The 18956-nt window shown below is 42.6% G+C and overlaps 1 protein-coding gene across 6 annotated transcripts in view; it reads left to right on the plus strand.

Annotated features, from left to right (window-relative positions):
* Positions 1 to 18956, plus strand: part of REXO1 (RNA exonuclease 1 homolog) — a 388039-nt gene that overhangs the window by 101011 nt on the left and 268072 nt on the right. For all 6 annotated transcript variants that reach the window (XR_008892505.1, XM_056572376.1, XM_056572388.1 and 3 more), the window contains exons 4-5: positions 6314 to 6518; positions 16170 to 16312. Coding sequence is in view for 5 of the 6 variants with exons in the window: in XM_056572376.1 (XP_056428351.1) it covers positions 6314 to 6518; positions 16170 to 16312 (348 nt within the window). In the remaining variant the exon portion in view is untranslated. The remainder of the gene's footprint in view (positions 1 to 6313; positions 6519 to 16169; positions 16313 to 18956) is intronic.

The following is an 18956-nucleotide window of genomic DNA, read 5'->3' on the forward strand; positions in this document are numbered from 1 at the left end:
CCCTCTTCTCCGCTCCGGGCCGGCCCTGGACTAGTGACGATGCATTAACGCCGCCGTGCAGGGACGTCCGTGACATCATTGGCGTCCCTACGCGACGGCGTCAGTGCAGCGTCACTAGTTTGGGGCCAGTCCGCAACAGAGAAGAGAGCCTCTCGGTCAAGATGGATGGCCCGAACCGGCTCACCCTCCCCACTGGAAGTCGGATGGTCCCTGCAGCGACGTTGGATGGCTGCTAGGGAAGGACAGACAGAGCTGCAACTGGGGAGGTGAGTAGAGAACAAGAGTGGGGGGGTCTGGATGATGACGGGGGTATGAGGGGGGTCTGTATAATGATAGGTGGGCAAGGGGGATCTGTATGATGGGAGGAGGAGGGGAATCTGGATGATGACGGTGGGAGTCGGGATGATGACAGAGGAGGGCAGGATGATGATGGGGGTGGGGGGAGGGAAATGATGACGGTGGGAGGGGGGGAATGATGTACCCTAGGCTTATACTAGAGTCAATAGGTTTTCCTGGGTTTTTGGTTGAAATTAGGGGTCTCTGCTTATATTCGGGTCGGCTTATACTCAAGTATATACGGTACTTGGAAACTTTCCCCACGACACCATTTTAAAGCAGTAAAACCAATGTGGAGGAGTTATGTCAAGATAAGATTCCCACACTATAACATAAGTCCTTACTAGGCCTGATGGGGGAGAGTTATTAGGGTACTTTTGGTTTAACCCCTTAAGGACCGGGGGTTTCCGTTTTTGCATTTTCGTTTTTTGCTCCTTGCCTTTAAAAAATCATAACTCTTTCAATTTTGCACCTAAAAATCCACCAATTCTAGTTTGTAATGAGTTCAGTCATTTTGGCCAAAAATCTACGGTGAAACGAAAAAAAAAGTCATTGTGAGACAAAATTGAAAAAAAAACCTGCTGTTTTGTAACTTTTGGGGGCTTCCGTTTCTACGTTGTACATTTTTCGGTAAAAATGACACCTTATCTTTATTCTGTAGGTTCATTCGGTTAAAATGATCCCCTATTATATCGGTTGGATTTTGTCGTACTTCTGGAAAAAATCATAACTTCATGCAGGAAAATTTATACGTTTAAAATTGTCATCTTCTGACCCCTATAACTTTTTTTATTTTTCCGCATATGGGGCGGTATGAGGGCTCATTTTTTGCGCCGTGATCTGAAGTTTTTAACTGTACCATTTTTGCACTGATGGGACTTATTGGTGGTTTTTTCATGATATTAAAAGTGACCAAAAATGCACTATTTTGAACTTTGGAATTTTTTTGCGCATACGCCATTGACCGTGCGGTTTAATTAACAATATATTTTTATAATTCAGACCTTTCCGCACGCGGCGATACCATATATGTTTATTTTTATTTACACTGTGTTTTTTTTTTATGGGAAAAGGGGGGTGAATCAAACTTTTAATAGGGCAGGGGTTAAATGACCTTTATTCACTTTTTTTTCACTTATTTTTTTGCAGTGTTATAGCTCCCATAGGGACCTATAACATTGCACACACTGATCTTTTACATTGATCACTGGTTTCTCATAGGAAACCAGTGATCAATGATTCTGCCGCTTGACTGCTCATGCCTGGATCTCAGGCACTGAGCAGTCATTCGGCGATCGGACAGCGAAGAGGCAGGTAGGAATCCTCCAGCTGTCCTGTAAGCTGTTCGGGATGCCGCGATTTTGCCGCGGCTGTCCCGAACAGCCCACTGAGCTAACCGGCATGGTTTCACTTTCACCTTAGACGCTGCGTTCAACTTTGAACGCCCCGTCTAAAGGGTTAATAGCGCACGGCACCGCGATCAATGCCACCCGCTATTAGCCACGGGTCCTGGCCGTTGTTAGAGGCCGGGCCCGACCCGCTATGACACGGGGCCACTCCGTGGCCCCACGTTATAGATCGGGATCGGACTCATGACGTTCCAGTACATCATGTGTCCTTAAGTGGTTAATATTAACCCCTTAAGGACCAAGCCCATTATAACCTTAAGGACCAGAACAGTTTGCACATTTGACCACTGTCACTTTAAGCATTAATAACTCTGGGATGCTTTTACTTAAGAATATGATTCCGAGAGAGTTTTTTTCGTGACATACTCTACTTAAACATAGTAGTACATTTTTGTCGATACTTGCATAATTTCTTGGTGAAAAAATGTAATAGGAAAAACACTAAGATCATAAAACATACTTTTATTGGTGTACAATTAAAATATAGGCGCACAAAAACAAAAAGATATACAAAACAGTATATAAATAGCAACCCAGCTTATCCTAGTATTGGATATATTGCTGGAGTAGAGGCTATACTAACCTTGCTTGGTCGCATAGGACCTCCTACCTGTTACTGCAGGGAGGCCTTCCTAGAGAATGCCAGCCTGCAACAGGAACCTCCTGTCTCTCCCTGGTTCTGGAGGGAATGGAGGCGTCGGGTGCAGTGAGTATAGCACGTCACCAGCAAAAACTCAGCTGGTTTGTAAAAACCTCAACCTAATTATTCGGTGAGTATACAACTTGTAGGCACATCAATTATAGGATACAAAGATTGCATACAAATATTGTACAGTTTAAGCCACATAAACCAACGCGTTTCGTTGCGGCGCATTTTCAAGCGGCCCAACTCTTCAGGGACAAGTGTGTAGAGGGTAGGAGTATATTTGCTCCCGTAGCCTCCCTCACTGAATAGTAGTATGATCGTGATACGACATAAAGAGGTATAGATAAGTATTCTGGTGTGCTTAGGTAGAAAGGCCCAGATGGGGTTATGTAGGTAATGATCCAAGGTTTATGTTCCCTCTTGTATTTAGATAAATACCGTCCTGTAGATACATATTATTGTATGTAGAGTATGTTCATGTTATTTAGGATATGTTTATAAAAAGGGATAGTAATGGTCGCCTAACTTAAGTTGATGAGTGTATAGGTGCAGAGCGGTAGAAACACGGATACAGATACTCATTTAGATTATAAGAAATAAGAAGGGGGATATTAGTACACCTCCCGTAGGTGAGTATGCTGTAAGAGGGAGGTAAAGGGTCCTTTTAGTTACCTTATGTGGGGGGGGGGGGCACAGAATATACACCCACAGGATGATGGTCCTACATACCACTTGGGGCCGTATCTGCATGTAAATAGTATGGGTGTATCATTTATAGGGAGCATTGCATACATGTATAAAAAAACAGATTGGGTATAAACTATAATTATAGTTAGACAGATATTCCTACCATATGGCGTCTTTAGCATGCTCTATAGGGCCATATGGATGCTGGGTACCTGCCTATATGGATACATAGATATTAGCCATTAGGTCAGACATATGGGTATATATAATGACCCACGGTAAGTAAAAAAACACACGGTATTTACTTAATATTAGATGGATTGGTGGTCAACGTGTGCAGGAGTCCAGGATGTGCAAGTGCCGGCCTCCTGCTCCTTTAAATACCTCCGGTGTCTGTAATTTGGGCACGCAGAGACCGGAGGTGGAATGACTTCCGGTCTGCGCTCCACAGTGGAACGCATGAATAAAGCGCTTCTCTGTGTATGCACAGACCGGATATTAGCAAGCGCCCCACCATGGAGCGCATAGGGAGGGAGGCATGTGCCTCAGTAGCAAGCACATTAGGTCAATGCGTCTCGCTTTCTCTCCACAGTGGTACTCAAACAAGTGCCGAGAGGAGCATCGAGAAGGGGGCAATGCCTTAGTGGTGAGCGCATTAGGTCTGTGCGTCTGTGGAACGCAAACAGAAGGCACGTGTGTGGAAGGTGTCCGAGAATAGTGCGCTAGTAGGCGCACATTACGGTGGGATATTGGGTTATTGGTGGTTAAATATTATTATAGTGGCCCTCAAGATAATTATAAAGGTAGAAACAAGGACCCAGAATGATGGCTAATAGTTAATATTACTCATTAGTGTTGTGACTGGTATCTTTTATTCATAAAAAGGCAGGACATATTACAATAGGGAACTAGGTTAGGGGGAGGGGGGGAAGGTAAAAGGGCGGGGGGAAGGGTATTAGTGGGACCGACCCTTACCTTGGTGTTTAACATCAGCGTGGTGGGAGGATACCTGTATTAATCCTGGATTATCCTATTGGTGCACTGGTTAAAAATGTGGTAATGTGATTAAATAAAGTTGGCGAAGTTTAGTTGTTCATTTAGTCCATTTAGTTGTTCATTTAGTCCAATGTACCGTGCCAAGGGTAAAAATCCATCGTGTTTATTTCTGCGTAACAATTTGGTCCATCTCTCCTTTTCTTATTCCCATTTGGACTGCTTCCAGTACTTGAAAATTTAGCATTTTTCAAACTTTGAAGCTCTCTTCTTGTAAGGAAAATAGACATTCCAAATAAATTATATATTGATTCAGATATACAATATGTCTACTTTATATTTGCATCATAAAGTTGACAAGTTTTTACATTTTGAAGACCCCAGAGGGCTTCAAAGTTCAGCAGCAATTTTCCAATTTTTCACAATTTTCTAAATCTGAATTTTTCAGGGACCAGTTCTGTTTGAAGTGAATTTGAGGGGCCCTTCATGTTAGAAATACTCCATAAATGACCCCATTATAAGAACTGCACCCCTCAAAGTATTCAAAATGACATTCAGAAAGTTTAACCCTTCAGGTGTTTCACAGGAATAGCAGCAAAGTGAAGGAGATAATTCAACATCTTCATTTTTTACACTCTCATGTTCTTGTAGACCCATTTTTTTTTTCACAAGGGGAAATAAGAAAAAAGCCCCCCAAAATTTGTAACCCAATTTCTCTCGAGTAAGGAAATACCTCTTATGTGGATGTAAATTGCTCTGTAGCCGCAGTAGGGGCCTCAGAAGGGAAGGAGGGACAGTGGGATTTTGGAGAGTGAATTTTGCGGACATGTTTTTTTTTGGGGGGGGGGGGGGGGCTGTGTATGTCGCATTTAGGAAGCCCCTATGGTGCCAGAACATAAAAAAAAAAAGAAAACACATGGCATACTATTTTGGAAACTGCACCCCTCAAGGCACGTAACAAGGGGTCATTTTTTTATTTCTTTATCACTAAAATGCTGTTTTTTCCCCCTGTAATTTACCATTTTTACAAGAGGTAATAGAAGAAATGGAGTTAAAAATTTTGGGGAGCTTTCTCCTATTTCTTGTGACAATTAATGTGGGGGTAACACCAGCATTTTAGTGAACATTTTTTATTTTCACGTCCAAATTTAGCGAAAATTTGTCAAACAACTCTGGGTTGTAAAGGCTCACTGTACCCCTTGTTATGTTCCTTAAAGGGGTTTTGTTTCCCAAATAGTGAGCCATGTGTTTTTTTTTTCTTCCTGTTTGGGCACCATAGGGGCTTCCTAAATGCGACATGCCCCTCAATAACCAGTGCACCCGCAGAGGACTTTATGTCAACACATGGGGTATTTCCATACTCAGAAGAAATAGGGTTACAAATTTCAGGGTATTATTTGCACAGGATGCCTGCTGAATGATGTCAGCAGGGCATCCCGTTCTGTTCACCGCCCGATTACTGGCGGCTAACGGAAACGTGTATAGGTAGTCCCTGGGTCCTTAAGTCCCAGGACGCCAGGGTCTAATTGTACGCCCTGTGTCCGATACAGGTTAAATGCGTCCATGGCTGCCTGCTTAAACAACATAAACCCATGCTTGCCTTCCTGCTATCCTGTAGCCTTTGTTATTGTGGTGCCCAGAGTCTGCTGTGCTGCACTTCCTGGTGCTAGGGGTCAATATGTCACAGCGCTGCTCAGCCTATCTCTGCCAAGTCGGGACACAGTTGCGACCAAAGATTAGCTAAACTGCAATGTCAAGCACCTACCCCAGCCCCGGTTTTCCGGTGGACTTCACTGGTGCTAGGGTCTGTATGGGACATTGCTGCTCAGTCTATAACTGGCTGCAGTAGCGATGTAACGGATGTGCATTATGGAGGACACTGAGCACCACTATTAAGAGAGAGGAATAAGGAAGCTAAGTACAGGTTTTAGTTTAGGCAGGCAGCCTGGGCACATTTTGGCTGGAGTACCCTTTTAAGGAATGAGTACAGAAGCGAAACAGGTCCCTTAAAAAAAAAACACTTGTACAATGTACCTTTCTTATGTGAAGTATTTCCATTTCAGTTTCTTTCAGTAAACTTTAAATTCATTTTTTTGTTTATTTTTAGCTCAATTGAGACAGAAATGTGTCTTCCTGTTTGCAAGGTTTTCATTTTATTTAAATTTAATTTGTGTCTTTCATTTATCGTATTCATCATGCAACGTTACATACTTCCACATGCTTTTTGTTTTTCATTGTTCAGGTGGATTCACCCAGTAAAGCTGCCATCCGTCCTTATGGTCGCCCAACTCCTCAGGAGATTTGTTATCTAAGAATTCAGAAGGCCCAGGAGCAAGCTGCACAATTACTAGCACAACAGAATATAGATCTCTTGTCCAGTTTTGCCCAGAAATCCGATCCTATGAAAAGTATAGAAAAGATGCCTGGTTCTCTTTCTTCTGTGTTTTGTAAGTAATTAAATTAGCTGAACTTAAGGTATATTTGTAATACTATATGAACCTAAAGCTGTAAATACATAAATGAATTTAATTACGGTACTGTTATTGCTAGGGATTTCTGAAAATTCCACAGCAAGAAGTAGTCCGGACACTCTTCACATTTTTAATGTGTTCAAATAAAGCCTGATGATTAAAATAATAATAATAATTCTCAAGAGACAAATATTTCCATCATGTTTCCGTTAGGAAGGTATATAACTCTCTCCATAACTCTGGGATGTCAGCTGCTTTCCGCAGCCAATAGCCACAGTCAGTAACTGGTCCTAGCGGTCGGACACCCCGCGATCAGCTTATTTCTTATACTGTGGATAGGGTATAAGTCTATTTTTGCTAGATTTCTCCTTTAAAAACACTTATTCAAACTGAAATTTGCACTACAGTGTCTTCTGCTTGCCTGTGTAATGCTCGGTTAATTAGTACTTATGCTACAAAAAAGGCTAAGATTGGGCCTTTTTCTGATTCTGAAGCATGTGTAACTCTTTAAGATCTTAAAGAGGGGGAGTATGTGGAAGACCCTCAGAATGATGAGGACTCTGGATTTAGAACAGGGGTTCTCAACCGGTGGTATGCGTACCCCTAGGGGTATGCCACCGGTTGTTCGGGGGTACGCCAATACACGAACAAATACTGATCATGCATTGGCCAGTATTTGTCGACGCATAGTGGAGAATGGCCACGGCAACTTTCTGTACAGTAGCACGGCCGGAGCTGCTGCCTTGGCTACTGTAAGTTAGCTGCGTGGCTGCCAGGGAGAAGTGACCTCCCTGGACGTTGAGCGGAGGTGACTCACAGCGCAGGAGGACGTCACACGTCATTGGGGCCCCGCCGAACTGGACGCACTGTATACACAGACAGGCCATACAGCGCGTAAAGTAAAAAAAAAATGTGTATGGGACGGAGGGAGGGTTTTTGTAAGTGTAAATATATATATAAATATGTTAGCCGCAGGGTGGGGGTGACTATATATATATATATATATATATATATATATATATACAGTCTACGATTAAGCTTTTTAGCGAAACGCGTCAGACTTTCTACCCTGTACCGCAGAATCTTGAAATAAAAGAATAAGAAGTTTTTACTTGCAACCTGGTGCCGGACCTTGTTTCTTCTTGCACAAGTGAGTAGCGGGAGGCGGTACCGGCCGGTCCACGGCACAGGAGGCGAGTTGGGCGTGCACTGGGTGAGCGACTCACAAAGCAGCCTTGATATATATATGTATGTAATATATAATTTTGTAAGGAGAGGTGCTCTGTCCGACCAAAGTCAGTAACAAATACAAGAGGGATGGGGGTTGTGTGTTTTTTTTTTTCTCCTTTCCTTCTTTCTCCCTTGTTGGTTTGTTCTTTGTATTTTTTTTCTTCTGCTTATTTTGGCTCTCCTCCCTCGTTCCTCCCTTTTAAAGTTGGAGTGAAAAATGAGTGTTTGAGAGTTTTGGTATTGGATTAATTGTAGGAACTGAATGAAAGTAGTTACCCCCTTCAAAAAAAAAAAAAAAAGAGGGAAGAAAAGTAAGGGAATTTTTTTTAATCAAAGATCCTCCCCGAATTTGTTGATCCTGGTGGGGTGCGTATTGAGCGCATCACCAGTGAATCACAAGTAGTCAGGGTAGAGTGGAACGTGAAGACGCAGCATTCTTCACTGGCAAGGGGAGGAAATTTGTAAATTAAAAAAAGAAAAAGGAAGAAAAAGAGAAGAAAGATAAAAAAAAAGGGGAAAGAGGGGAAAAAGGAAAGAGGAAGAAAGAAAAAAAAATAATACAATAAAAAATAAAAAAAATGAATCCTTTATAATAAGGGGATTGAAGGATGATAGAGATTGAGAGTGAGGAAGGAGGAGAGAGGGAGAGGAATGAATGGTGCAGATGGGTTTTGCGTAAGAGGTGGATTTGGAGAGGGGGAGGAGCCAAATGTTATGTTCTTTGTTTGGTTTTAATGATAGGAAGGTTTATTAACCCCTTGGGGACAGAGCCCATTATGACCCTAAGGACCGTAACATTTTTTGCAAATCTGACCACTGTCACTTTAAGCATTAATAACTCTGGGATGCTTTTCCTCATAAATTTGATTCCGAGATTGTTTTTTCGTGACATATTCTACTTTATGTTAGTGGTAAATTTTCGTTGATACTTGCATCGTTTCTTGGTGAAAAATAAAAAAATGTTATGAAAAATTAGAACATTTTGCATTTTTCTAACTTTGAAGCTCTTTGCTTGTAAGGAAAATAGACATTCCAAATTAATTATATATTGATTCACAAATACAATATGTCTACTTTATGTTTCCATTATAAAGTTGACATGTTTTTACTTTTGTAAGAAATCAGAGGGCTTCAAAGTTCAGCAGCAATTTTCAAATTTTTCGCAAAATTTTCAAAATCTGAATTTTTCAGGGACCAGTTCAGGTTTTAAGTGGATTTGAAGGGTCTTCTGGTTAGAAATACCCCATAAATGACCCCATTATAAAAACTGCACCCCTCAAAGTATTCAAAACGACTTTCAGGAAGTGTGTTAACCCTTTAGGTGTTTCACAGGAATAGCAGCAAAGTGAAGGAGAAAATTCAAAATCTTCATTTTTTACACTCTTGTTCTTGTAGACCCGGTTTTTGAATTTTTACAAGGGGTAAAAGGAAAAAAATCCTCTCAAAATTTGTAACCCAATTTCTCTCGAGTAAGAAAATACCTCATGTGTATGTCAAGTGTTCGGCGGGCGCTGTAGAGGGCTCGGAAGGGAAGGAGCGACAATTTTTCTGAATGGTTTTTGGGGGGCATGTCCCATTTAGGAAGCCCCTATGGTGCCAGGACAGCAACCCCCCCCCCACATCGCACACTATTATGGAAACTAGACCCCTCAAGGAACGTAACAAGGGGTACGGTGAGCCTTAACACCCCACAGGTGTTTGACAACGTTTTGTTGAAGTCGGATGTGTAAATGAAGAAGAAAATTTTTTCACAAAAATGCTGTTTTTTCCCCAAATTTTACTTTTTTACAAGGGGTAATAGGAGAAAATGCCCCTTAGAATTTGTAACCCCATCTCTTCTGAGTATGAAAATACCCCATGTTTGGACTTCAAGTGCACTGCGAGCGAACTACAATGCTCAGAAGAGAAGGAGCGCCATTGAGCTTTTAGAGAGATAATTTGTTTGGAATGGAAGTCGGGGGCCATGTGCATTTACAAAGCCCCCCGTGCTGCCAGAACAGTGGACCCCCCCCACATGTGACCCCATTTTGGGAACTACACCCCTCACGGCATGTAATAAGGGGTACAGTCAGCATTTACACCCTACTGGCGTTTGACAGATCTTTGGAACAGTGGGCTGTGCAAACAAAAAAATTAAATTTTTCATTTTCACTGACCACTGCTCCAAAAATCTGTCAGACACGTGTGGGGCGTAAATGCTCACTGTACCCCTTGTTACATTCCGTGAGGGGTGTAGTTTCCAAAATGGGGTCACATGTGGGTATTTATTTTTTTGGGTTTATGTCAGAACCGCTGTAAAATCGGCCACCCCTGTGCAAATCATCAATTTAGGCCTCAAATGTACATAGTGCACTCTCACTCATGAGCCTTGTTGTGCGCTCGCAGAGCATTTTACGCTCCACAGATGGGGTATTTCCGTACTCAGGAGAAATTGCGTTACAAATTTTGGGGGTCTTTTTTTTCCTTTTACCTCTTGTGAAAATAAAAAGTAAAGGTCAACACCAGCATGTTAGTGTAAAAAAAATTGTTTTTTTACACTAACAGGCTGGTGTAGACCCCAACTTTTCCTTTTCATAAGGGGTAAAAGGAGAAAAAGCTCCCCAAAATTTGTAGTGTAATTTCTCCCAAGTACAGAGATACCCCATATGTGGCCCTAAACTGTTTCCTTGAAATACGACAGGGCTCCGAAGTGAGAGCGCCATGCGCATTTGAGGACTAAATTAGGGATTGCGTAGGGGTAGACATAGGGGTATTCTACGCCAGTGATTCCCAAACAGGGTGCCTCCAGCTGTTGCTAAACTCCCAGCATGCCTGGACAGTCAGTGGCTGTCCAGAAATGCGTGGAGTTGTTTTGCAACAGCTGGAGGCTCTGTTTTGGAAACACTGCCGTAAAATAAGTTTTTCATTTTTATTGGGGGGGGGGACAGTGTAAGGGGGTGTATATGTAGTGTTTTACTCTTTATTAGGTGGTAGTATAGTGTAATGTTTTTAGGGTACATTCACACTGGTGGGTTACGGGGAGTTTCCCGCTAGGAATTTGCGCTGCGGCGAAAAATTTGCCGCAGCTCATACTTGAAGCAGGAAACTTACTGTAAATCTGCCCGTGTGAATGTACCCTGTACGTTCACATGGGGGGCAAACCTCCAGCTGTTTCAAAACTACAACTCCCGGCATGTACTGACAGACCGTGCATGCTGGGAGTTGTAGTTTTGAAACAGCTGGAGGCACACTGGTTGGAAAACCTTCAGTTAGGTTCTGTTACCTAACTCAGTATTTTCCAACCAGTGTGCCTCCAGCTGTTGAAAAACTACAACTCCCAGCATGTACTGATCACAGAAGGGCATGCTGGGAGATTTAGTTATGCAACAGCTGGAGGTACGCAACTACAACTCCCAGCATGCAAAGACAGCTGTTTGCTGTTTGGGCATGCTGCGATTTGCAGTTTTGCAACATCTGGAGTACTAAAATTTAGAGACCACTGAACAGTGATCTCCAAACTGTGAACCTCCAGATGTTGCAAAACTACAAATCCCAGCATGCCCAGACAGCAAACAGCTGTGTTGGCATGCTAGGAGTTGTAGTTATGCAAGATCTAGAGGGTAGTATGGAGATCACTGTGCAGTGGTCTCTAAACTGTAGACCTCCAGTTGTTGCAAAACTAAAAATCCCAGCATGCCCACACAGCAAACAGCTGTCTGGGCATGCTGGGAGTTGTAGTTTTGCAACATCTGGAGGGCTACAGTCTAGAGACCACTATAGTGGTCTCAGACTGTAGCCCTCTAGATGTTGCTAGGCAACTTACCGGCTTCCTTCGCATCCAGGGAGCCGTCCTCTTCTGCCGCCCGCCGATCACCATCGCCCGCAGCCTCCGGACGGGTAAGTGGATGTTTGCGCCCGGTCCTCTTCGTTTTCCCCATTCTGCCCGGCCTATTGTGGGTGGGCAGAACGGGGAAAACGAAAGTAAACCCCCCCGCCCCGGTCTGCTATTGGTGGTCGCGTCTAGACCACCTATAGCAGGGATAGGAGGACCAACTCACTCCTATCGCTTCAGGGGGATCGTGGGTGTCTTAGACAACCAGCGATCCCCCTTATATTCCGGGTCAACATAGACCCGGAATCGGCGCAAATCGCAAGTGTGAATTCACTTGCGATCTGCGATGATCGCCGACTTGGGGGGGGGGGGGGGACCAATGGCCCCCCTGGGCATTTGCACGGGGTGCCAGCTGTTAAATATCAGCAGTTAACCCGGTCCGGTCCCCGCCCGGCGGGGACCGAAATTCCCACTAGCATATGGATACGCCCTTCGTCCTTAAGTACCAGGACGCAAGGGCGTATGCATACCTCCTTCGTCCCCAACAGGTTAAGGGGGGGGGAGGAGGAGAGGTATTATTATATAAGGAAAACGGGAATATTGAGATGGCGGGGGTCTGACAGAGCACTGGACCGGACTGAAGAAATGTATAGGGGGGGGGGTGAAAAGGGAAATTTTGTTAAAGTGTGGATAATAGACAGAGAGATGGAAATGTGATTTTAAATAGAATGTTAGATTTGTTGTTGAAATAAAGGAAAATTGTAAAAAAAAAAAAAAAAAAAAAAAAAAGATGGAAAGGGTGGGGGGGGGGGGGGGAATAGTGTCAAAAGGGAATCAGAGGGTAGGGGGATAATGGCACAAGGGGATTAATATGGAGGGGGATTATGATTATCCCCTTGTGCCATTATCCCCCCTCTCCCCCCCCCTCCCCCCCCCCTCTGGTTCCCTTTTGCCACATCTGATAATATTAGCACAAGGGGATTAAGATGGAGGGGAGAATATTGGCACAAAAGGATTAAAGGGGTACTCCCGTGGAAAACTTTTTTTTTTTTCCTTAAATCAACTGGTGCCAGAAAGTTACAGATTTGTAAATTACTTCTATTAAAAAATCTTAAGCATAGTAACATAGTTCATAAGGTTGAAAAAAGACCAGAGTCCATAAAGTTCAACCTATATCCCTAAGGAGTCCCTACTGAGTTAATCCAGAGGAAGGCAAAAAACCCTCAAAATTCCTTCCCGACTCCAAATATGGCAGTCAGAATAAATCCGTGGATCAAAGTTCTGTCCCTATAAATCTAATCTACATAACCAGCAATGTTCTTACTCTCCAAAAATGCATCTAGACCCCTTTTGAACTCTTATACTGAGTTCACCATGACCACCTCCTCAGGCAGAGAATTCCGCAGTCTCACTGCTCTTACAGTAAAGAACCCCCGTCTGTGCTGGTGTAGAAACCTTCTTTCATCTAAAAGTAGAGGATGCCCCTTTGTTATAGATAAAGTCCTGGGTATAAATAGATCATGGGAGAGATCTCAGTTCTGTCCCCTGATGTATTTATACATAGTTATTAGGTCTCCTCTAAGCCTTCTTTTTTTCTAAACTAAATAACCCTAATTCTGATAATCTTTCTGGGTACTGTAGGCCTCCCATTCCCAGTATTACCCTGGTTGCCCGTCTTTGAACCCTCTCCAGCTCCACTGTATCTTTCTTGTACACTGGTGCCCAGTACTGTACACAGTATTCTATGTGTGGTCTGACTAGTGATTTGCCCCTATTGATGCACCCCATGATTTTATTTGCCTTGGCAGCAGCTGCCAGGCACTGGTCACTACAGCTAAATTTACTGTTAACTAAAACTCCCAAGTCCTTTTCCACGTCAATCGTCCCAAGTGTGCTCCCATTTAATACATAATCCCAGCTTGGATTTTTCTTCCCCATGTGTATTACCTTACATTTATTAGTGTTGAACCTCCTCTGCTACTTCCCAGCCCAAGCCTCCAACCTATCCAGATCCATTTGTAACAGTGCCCTGTCCTCTATTGTGTTTTCTGCTTTACAGAGTTTAGTATCATCTGCAAAGATTGCTACTTTACTATTCAACCTCTCTACAAGGTCATTAATGAATATATTAAATTAAACAGGACCCAACACTGACCCCTGTGGTATCCCTCTAGTAACAGTCACCCAATCAGAATAAGTACCATTAATAACCACCCTCTGTTTCCTATCACTGAGCCAGTTACTTACCCACTTAGGTAACCAAAATGCCCCCTAGAGGATCTACGGGCGCTTAATTCCGATACAAAAACCTTGGGGATTTGACTCCCCTCAGGGAAACCCTGAATAGAGACCCTCTCTGGTCTAAAACTTAACTTTTAATTTTTACCATATAATAATAAAGTAGTGCTCAAATTGATCACTAGGTGGCAGTGTGTGATTTAAAATTACAATCCCATGTTTGTTTTCAGTTATGTGGCATACTATGCGTGGATGTCGCTGATGTTGGGGCTCTGTTTGCAGTTCTCTGCTTAGATGCAGTCTACAGACGTAGCATCACAGAACTCCGTGATCCATCCATATTCTAATGGATTGAGCCAAAATCTGTTCTCCTCTATCTCAACGTTTCGCCAGCTAGATCTGGCTTTTTCAAGAGCATGAGGTACCTCATGCTCTTGAAAAAGCCAGATCTAGCTGGCGAACCGAAAGTGCAAAAACTGAAAAAGTGTAATAAAAAAATAAAAAATAAAGGTGCTAAACACATAAAAATTAGATGTACATGGTCAGGATTAGGTAATGAGTGATACGGTATATAAAAAAAAAAAAATGTTTTTTTGTTGGATCTGATGGGTACACTTTAAGGGGTTAAGATGGCATGGCATGGCAACTTAAGACAACCAAGGAAGGAGCAAGGAGTTTCCAGTCTCCGAGGCATCATCAGGGAGGCAAGCGAAGACCTATACAAAAAACCCTGAAAAAACAGGATGCCGATTAAAAAGTACTCCGGTGGAAAACATTTATTTAATTTTTTTTTTTAAATCAACTAGTACCAGAAAGTTAAACAGATTCCTAAATTACCAGTACTTCCAGTACTTAAGTGCTGCTGTATGCTCCAGTGGAAGTTGTATAATTTTTTTCAGTCTAGTCACAGTGCTCTCTGTTGACACCTCTATCTGCGTCAGGAACTGTCCAGAGCACGATAGGCTTGCTATTAGGATTTGCTCATGCTCTAGACAGTTCTTGACATGAACAGAGGTGTCAGCAGGGGAGCACTGTGGTCAGACAGAAAATAAATTCAAAAAGAAAAGAACTTCCTCTGGAGCATACAGCAGCTGATAAGTACTGGAAGAATAAATTTTTTACACAGAAGTAATTTCATAAATCTTATTAAATTTCTGGTACCAGTTGATATAAAAAAAAAAAGAAAAATTGTTTTCCACCGGAGTACCCCTTTAATGAAGAGAAAATAGGTTCCCTGTGACAAAGCGAAACTGGCAATGAGTCCAAAAATGATGACTAAACCAGTCTGGCATCCTTCCTAGTGGGGAAACATGGAAGAGGTGTTAGAGAGCACTCACAGGGAAAGTGCAAAATGAGAGAGAGAAACCTACAAATAGAAACACTGTCTAGGCCCATAAGACACTTTAAATGGGACCCCACCAAGATGTCTCTTGGTACGACAAAAGTCCCAACGGTCGCACCCCCTTAATCAGACGCTTATCACCTACTGATCACGTAGACAGACATATTCAACTTTTTTGTTTAACAAGATGATATGTGTGAAAATTGCTGAGTCTACTACACTGCTCCATACATCATCGTACATTCTATCAGCCAAAAAGACACTATTTTGGCATCCATCTGACTAATGATGTTTAGCATGTGCTTTGGGAGCTTAACACAGTGAACCCCCACTTAATTGGAAATTTCTTTCAGGGGTTTAGATATGAGTTGTAAATACTGATTCTCATTCGTCAAGTCAGCTCCACACATGGTGGCTGCCATCTACTATTTGCAGCTGACAGTCAGTGGCTGACTTCTAAGATCACTTTGCTGATCTTTTAGTCTAAATAGATGCTGTAGCCAATTGCAGCTTGTGCATATCAGTTGTCATGGACACTAACTACCTTTGTGACTGGCATGGTAGATGTACGATTACATCCAACAAAAGGCCTGCTGTGCTAGTAAATTAAAGAAGTGGTAGTTCACTTAAAAAAAAAAAGTGGAAAAAAATAAATAAATACTGCGCACTGCTTACACCTCGGTCTGTGTTGGGAACTGTCCAGAGCAGGGGGGGATTTGCTTCTTCTCTGGACAATTCCTGACACAGACTGAGGTGTCAGCAGAGAGGACTGTGGTCAGACTGGAAAGAACGACACAACTTTCTGTAGTATACAGGAGCTGATAAGTACTGCAGTACTTCAGATTTTTAAGTAGAAGTAATTTACACATCTTTTTAACTTTCTGGCACCAGTTGATTTAAAAACATTTGTTTTCCACTGGAGTACCCCTTTAAATATGTAAGACTATATATTGTTGATTCAATGATTTCCTAAATTGTTTTAACAGTAACATATTATTTTACACAGGTAAAAAAAATTTACAATTGGATACAGTTGACACTTGTAATAGTTCATCTTCTACAATAAAGTTGCGAACGCTGTCTGGCATGACTTCAAAAACAAAATCTACAACCAAACAAAAACGACAGGCACATGTACCTTCCTTGCAGGTATGATTGTTTTCTAAAACAAATTTGTCATATTGCTTTAAAAAACTAAAAATAGAAAACATTCTGTACTTCACATTCATTTTCATGTTATCCCAGAAAAGCTTATACATCCAGCAGTATGTTCTGTGAATCCTTAGTTGTATTACCTGTTGTTGTTGTGTTTTTTTCTTTCTTTTTTGTACTTATATGCACAGTGTGCTAAACAACCCATGTTTTCCACCAGCATAAGAACTTTAACCCCTTCTCAACATTTTACATGCATGTACAGTGCTGTTGAAAAGTATTTTCTGCAAAGCACCATACTTCAGGGCTTGACTAATCCCAGATCGTCATTGCAACTCAGAATTTATGGCACCTAGGTTTTTGCCAGCCCTGCGCACGGCATCCTCAAATTGTGCCGTACACTTCCTGCTTCTTTAAAAAAAAGTTCTCTGACCAGGCGGATGAGTAACAGGCTTCTTTAGCTGGAGCTCTGCTCGGTGGCAGGAGGAAGTGGCTGAGCGAAAGCTGCGTCCCCACATTGTGTTGCTGTCTGAGTGAACGAAGACATCACGGTCAGGGAGCCATCTCAGCAGGGCACAAAAAAAATGCAATAGTTAAGTCATGTTTCTTTTTTGAATTATATAAAAGAAATCCCTCTTAGTGAAAATTCTAATTTCCCCCTTTTTCTCAATAAAAACATGACTGTCCTAACTATTTAACTATTTAATCCCACACGGTCAACTGTGTAAATGTAAAAGTCAAAGTGTAATAGACTGCTCAAAAAAATAAAAGGAACACTTAAACAACACAATGTAACTCCAAGTCAATCACACTTCTGTGAAATCACACTGTCCACTCAGGAACCAACACTGATAGACAATCAATTTCACATGCTGTTGTGCAAATGGAACAGACAACAGGTGGAAATTATGGGCGATTAGCAAGACACCCCCAATAAAGGAGTGGTTCTGCAGGTGGTGACCACAGAGCAATTCTCAGTTCCTATGCTTCCTGGCTGATGTTTTGGTCACTCTTGAATGCTTGCGGTGCTTTCACTCTAGTGGTAGCACGAGACAGAGTCTACAACCCCCACAAGTGGCTCAGGTAGTGCAGCTCATCCATGATGGCACATTAATGCGAGCTGTGGGAAGAAGGTTTGCTGTGTCTGTCAGCGTAGTGTCCAGAGCATGGAGGCTCTACCAGGAGAAAGGCCAGTACATCAGGGGATGTGGAGGAGGCAGTAGAAGGGTAACAACCCAGCAGCAGGACCGCTACCTCCACCTTTGTGCAAGGAGGCGCAGGAGAAGCACTTCCAGAGCACTGCAAAATGACCTCCAGCAGGCCACAAATGTGCATGTGTCCACTCAATCGGTCAGAAACAGACTCCATGAGGATAGAATGAGGGCCCGACGTCCACAGGTGCGGGCCAAAACTGTGCAGGACATTTGGCATTTGCCAGAGAACACAAAGTTTGGCAAATTTGCCACTGGCGCCCTGTGCTCGTCACAAACCAAAGCAGGTTCACACACTGAGCACATGTCATGTCACGTGACAGACGAGAGTCTGGAGATGCCTCGATCTGCTGCCTGTAACATCCTCCAGCATGACCGGTTTGGCGGTGGGTCAGTAATGGTGTGGGGTGGCATTTCTTTTGGGCGCCGCACAGCCCTCCATGTGCTTGCCAGTGGTAGCCTGACTGCCATTAGGTACTGAGATCCTCAGACCCCTTGTGAGACCATATGCTGGTGCGGTTGTCCCTGGGTTCCTCCTAATGCAAGACAATGCTAGACCTCATTTGGCTGGAGTGTGTCAGCAGTTCCTGCAAGATGAAGGCATTGATGCTATGGACTGGCCCGCATCATCCACCAACTCCACGATGCACCACAGACTGTTCTGGAGTTGGCAGATGCTTTAGTCCAGGTCTGGGAGGACATCACTCAGGAGACCTCATCAGGAGCATGCCCGGGCATTGTAGGGAGCTCATACGAGCACGCGGAGACCACACACACTACTGAGCCTCATTTTGACTTGTTTTAAGGAAATTACATCAAATTTGGGTCAGCCTGTAGTGTGGTTTTCCATTTTGATTTTGAGTATGACTTCATATCCAAACCTCCATGGGTTGATGAAGTTGAGTTCCATTCAAAAGTATTTCATACGATTAGTTCATTCATTCATATCTAGGATGTTTTTTCTTAATGTTCCCTTTATTTTTTTGAGCAGTGTATTAACTGATCAAATAGTCAATACTATGCTAAACTTGTACTGGTAAACACTAAACTCCCGGAACAAAAAAGAACAATTGTGCTGTTTAACCCCTTAAGGATTCAGTCCATTTAGGCCTTAAGGACTCATCATTTTATTTTTAAGTTTTCGTTTTTTCCTCCTTGCCTTCAAAAAATCATAACTCTCTTATATTTTCATACACAGACTAGTATGAGGGCTTTGTTTTTTGCGCGACCAGTTGTCCGTTGCAATGCCATCACTCACTTTACCATAAAATGTATGGCGCAACCCAAAAAATACTATTTGTGTTGGGAAATAAAAAGAAAACCGCAATTTAGCAATTATGAGGGCTAATTTTTTTTGCACTGTGATCTGTACTTTTTATTGATACCATATTTGCATATATACAACTTTTAATAATTTTTTTTATCAATTG

This window comes from Hyla sarda, chromosome 1 (genome assembly GCF_029499605.1).
Source record: "Hyla sarda isolate aHylSar1 chromosome 1, aHylSar1.hap1, whole genome shotgun sequence".
NCBI lineage: Eukaryota > Metazoa > Chordata > Amphibia > Anura > Hylidae > Hyla > Hyla sarda.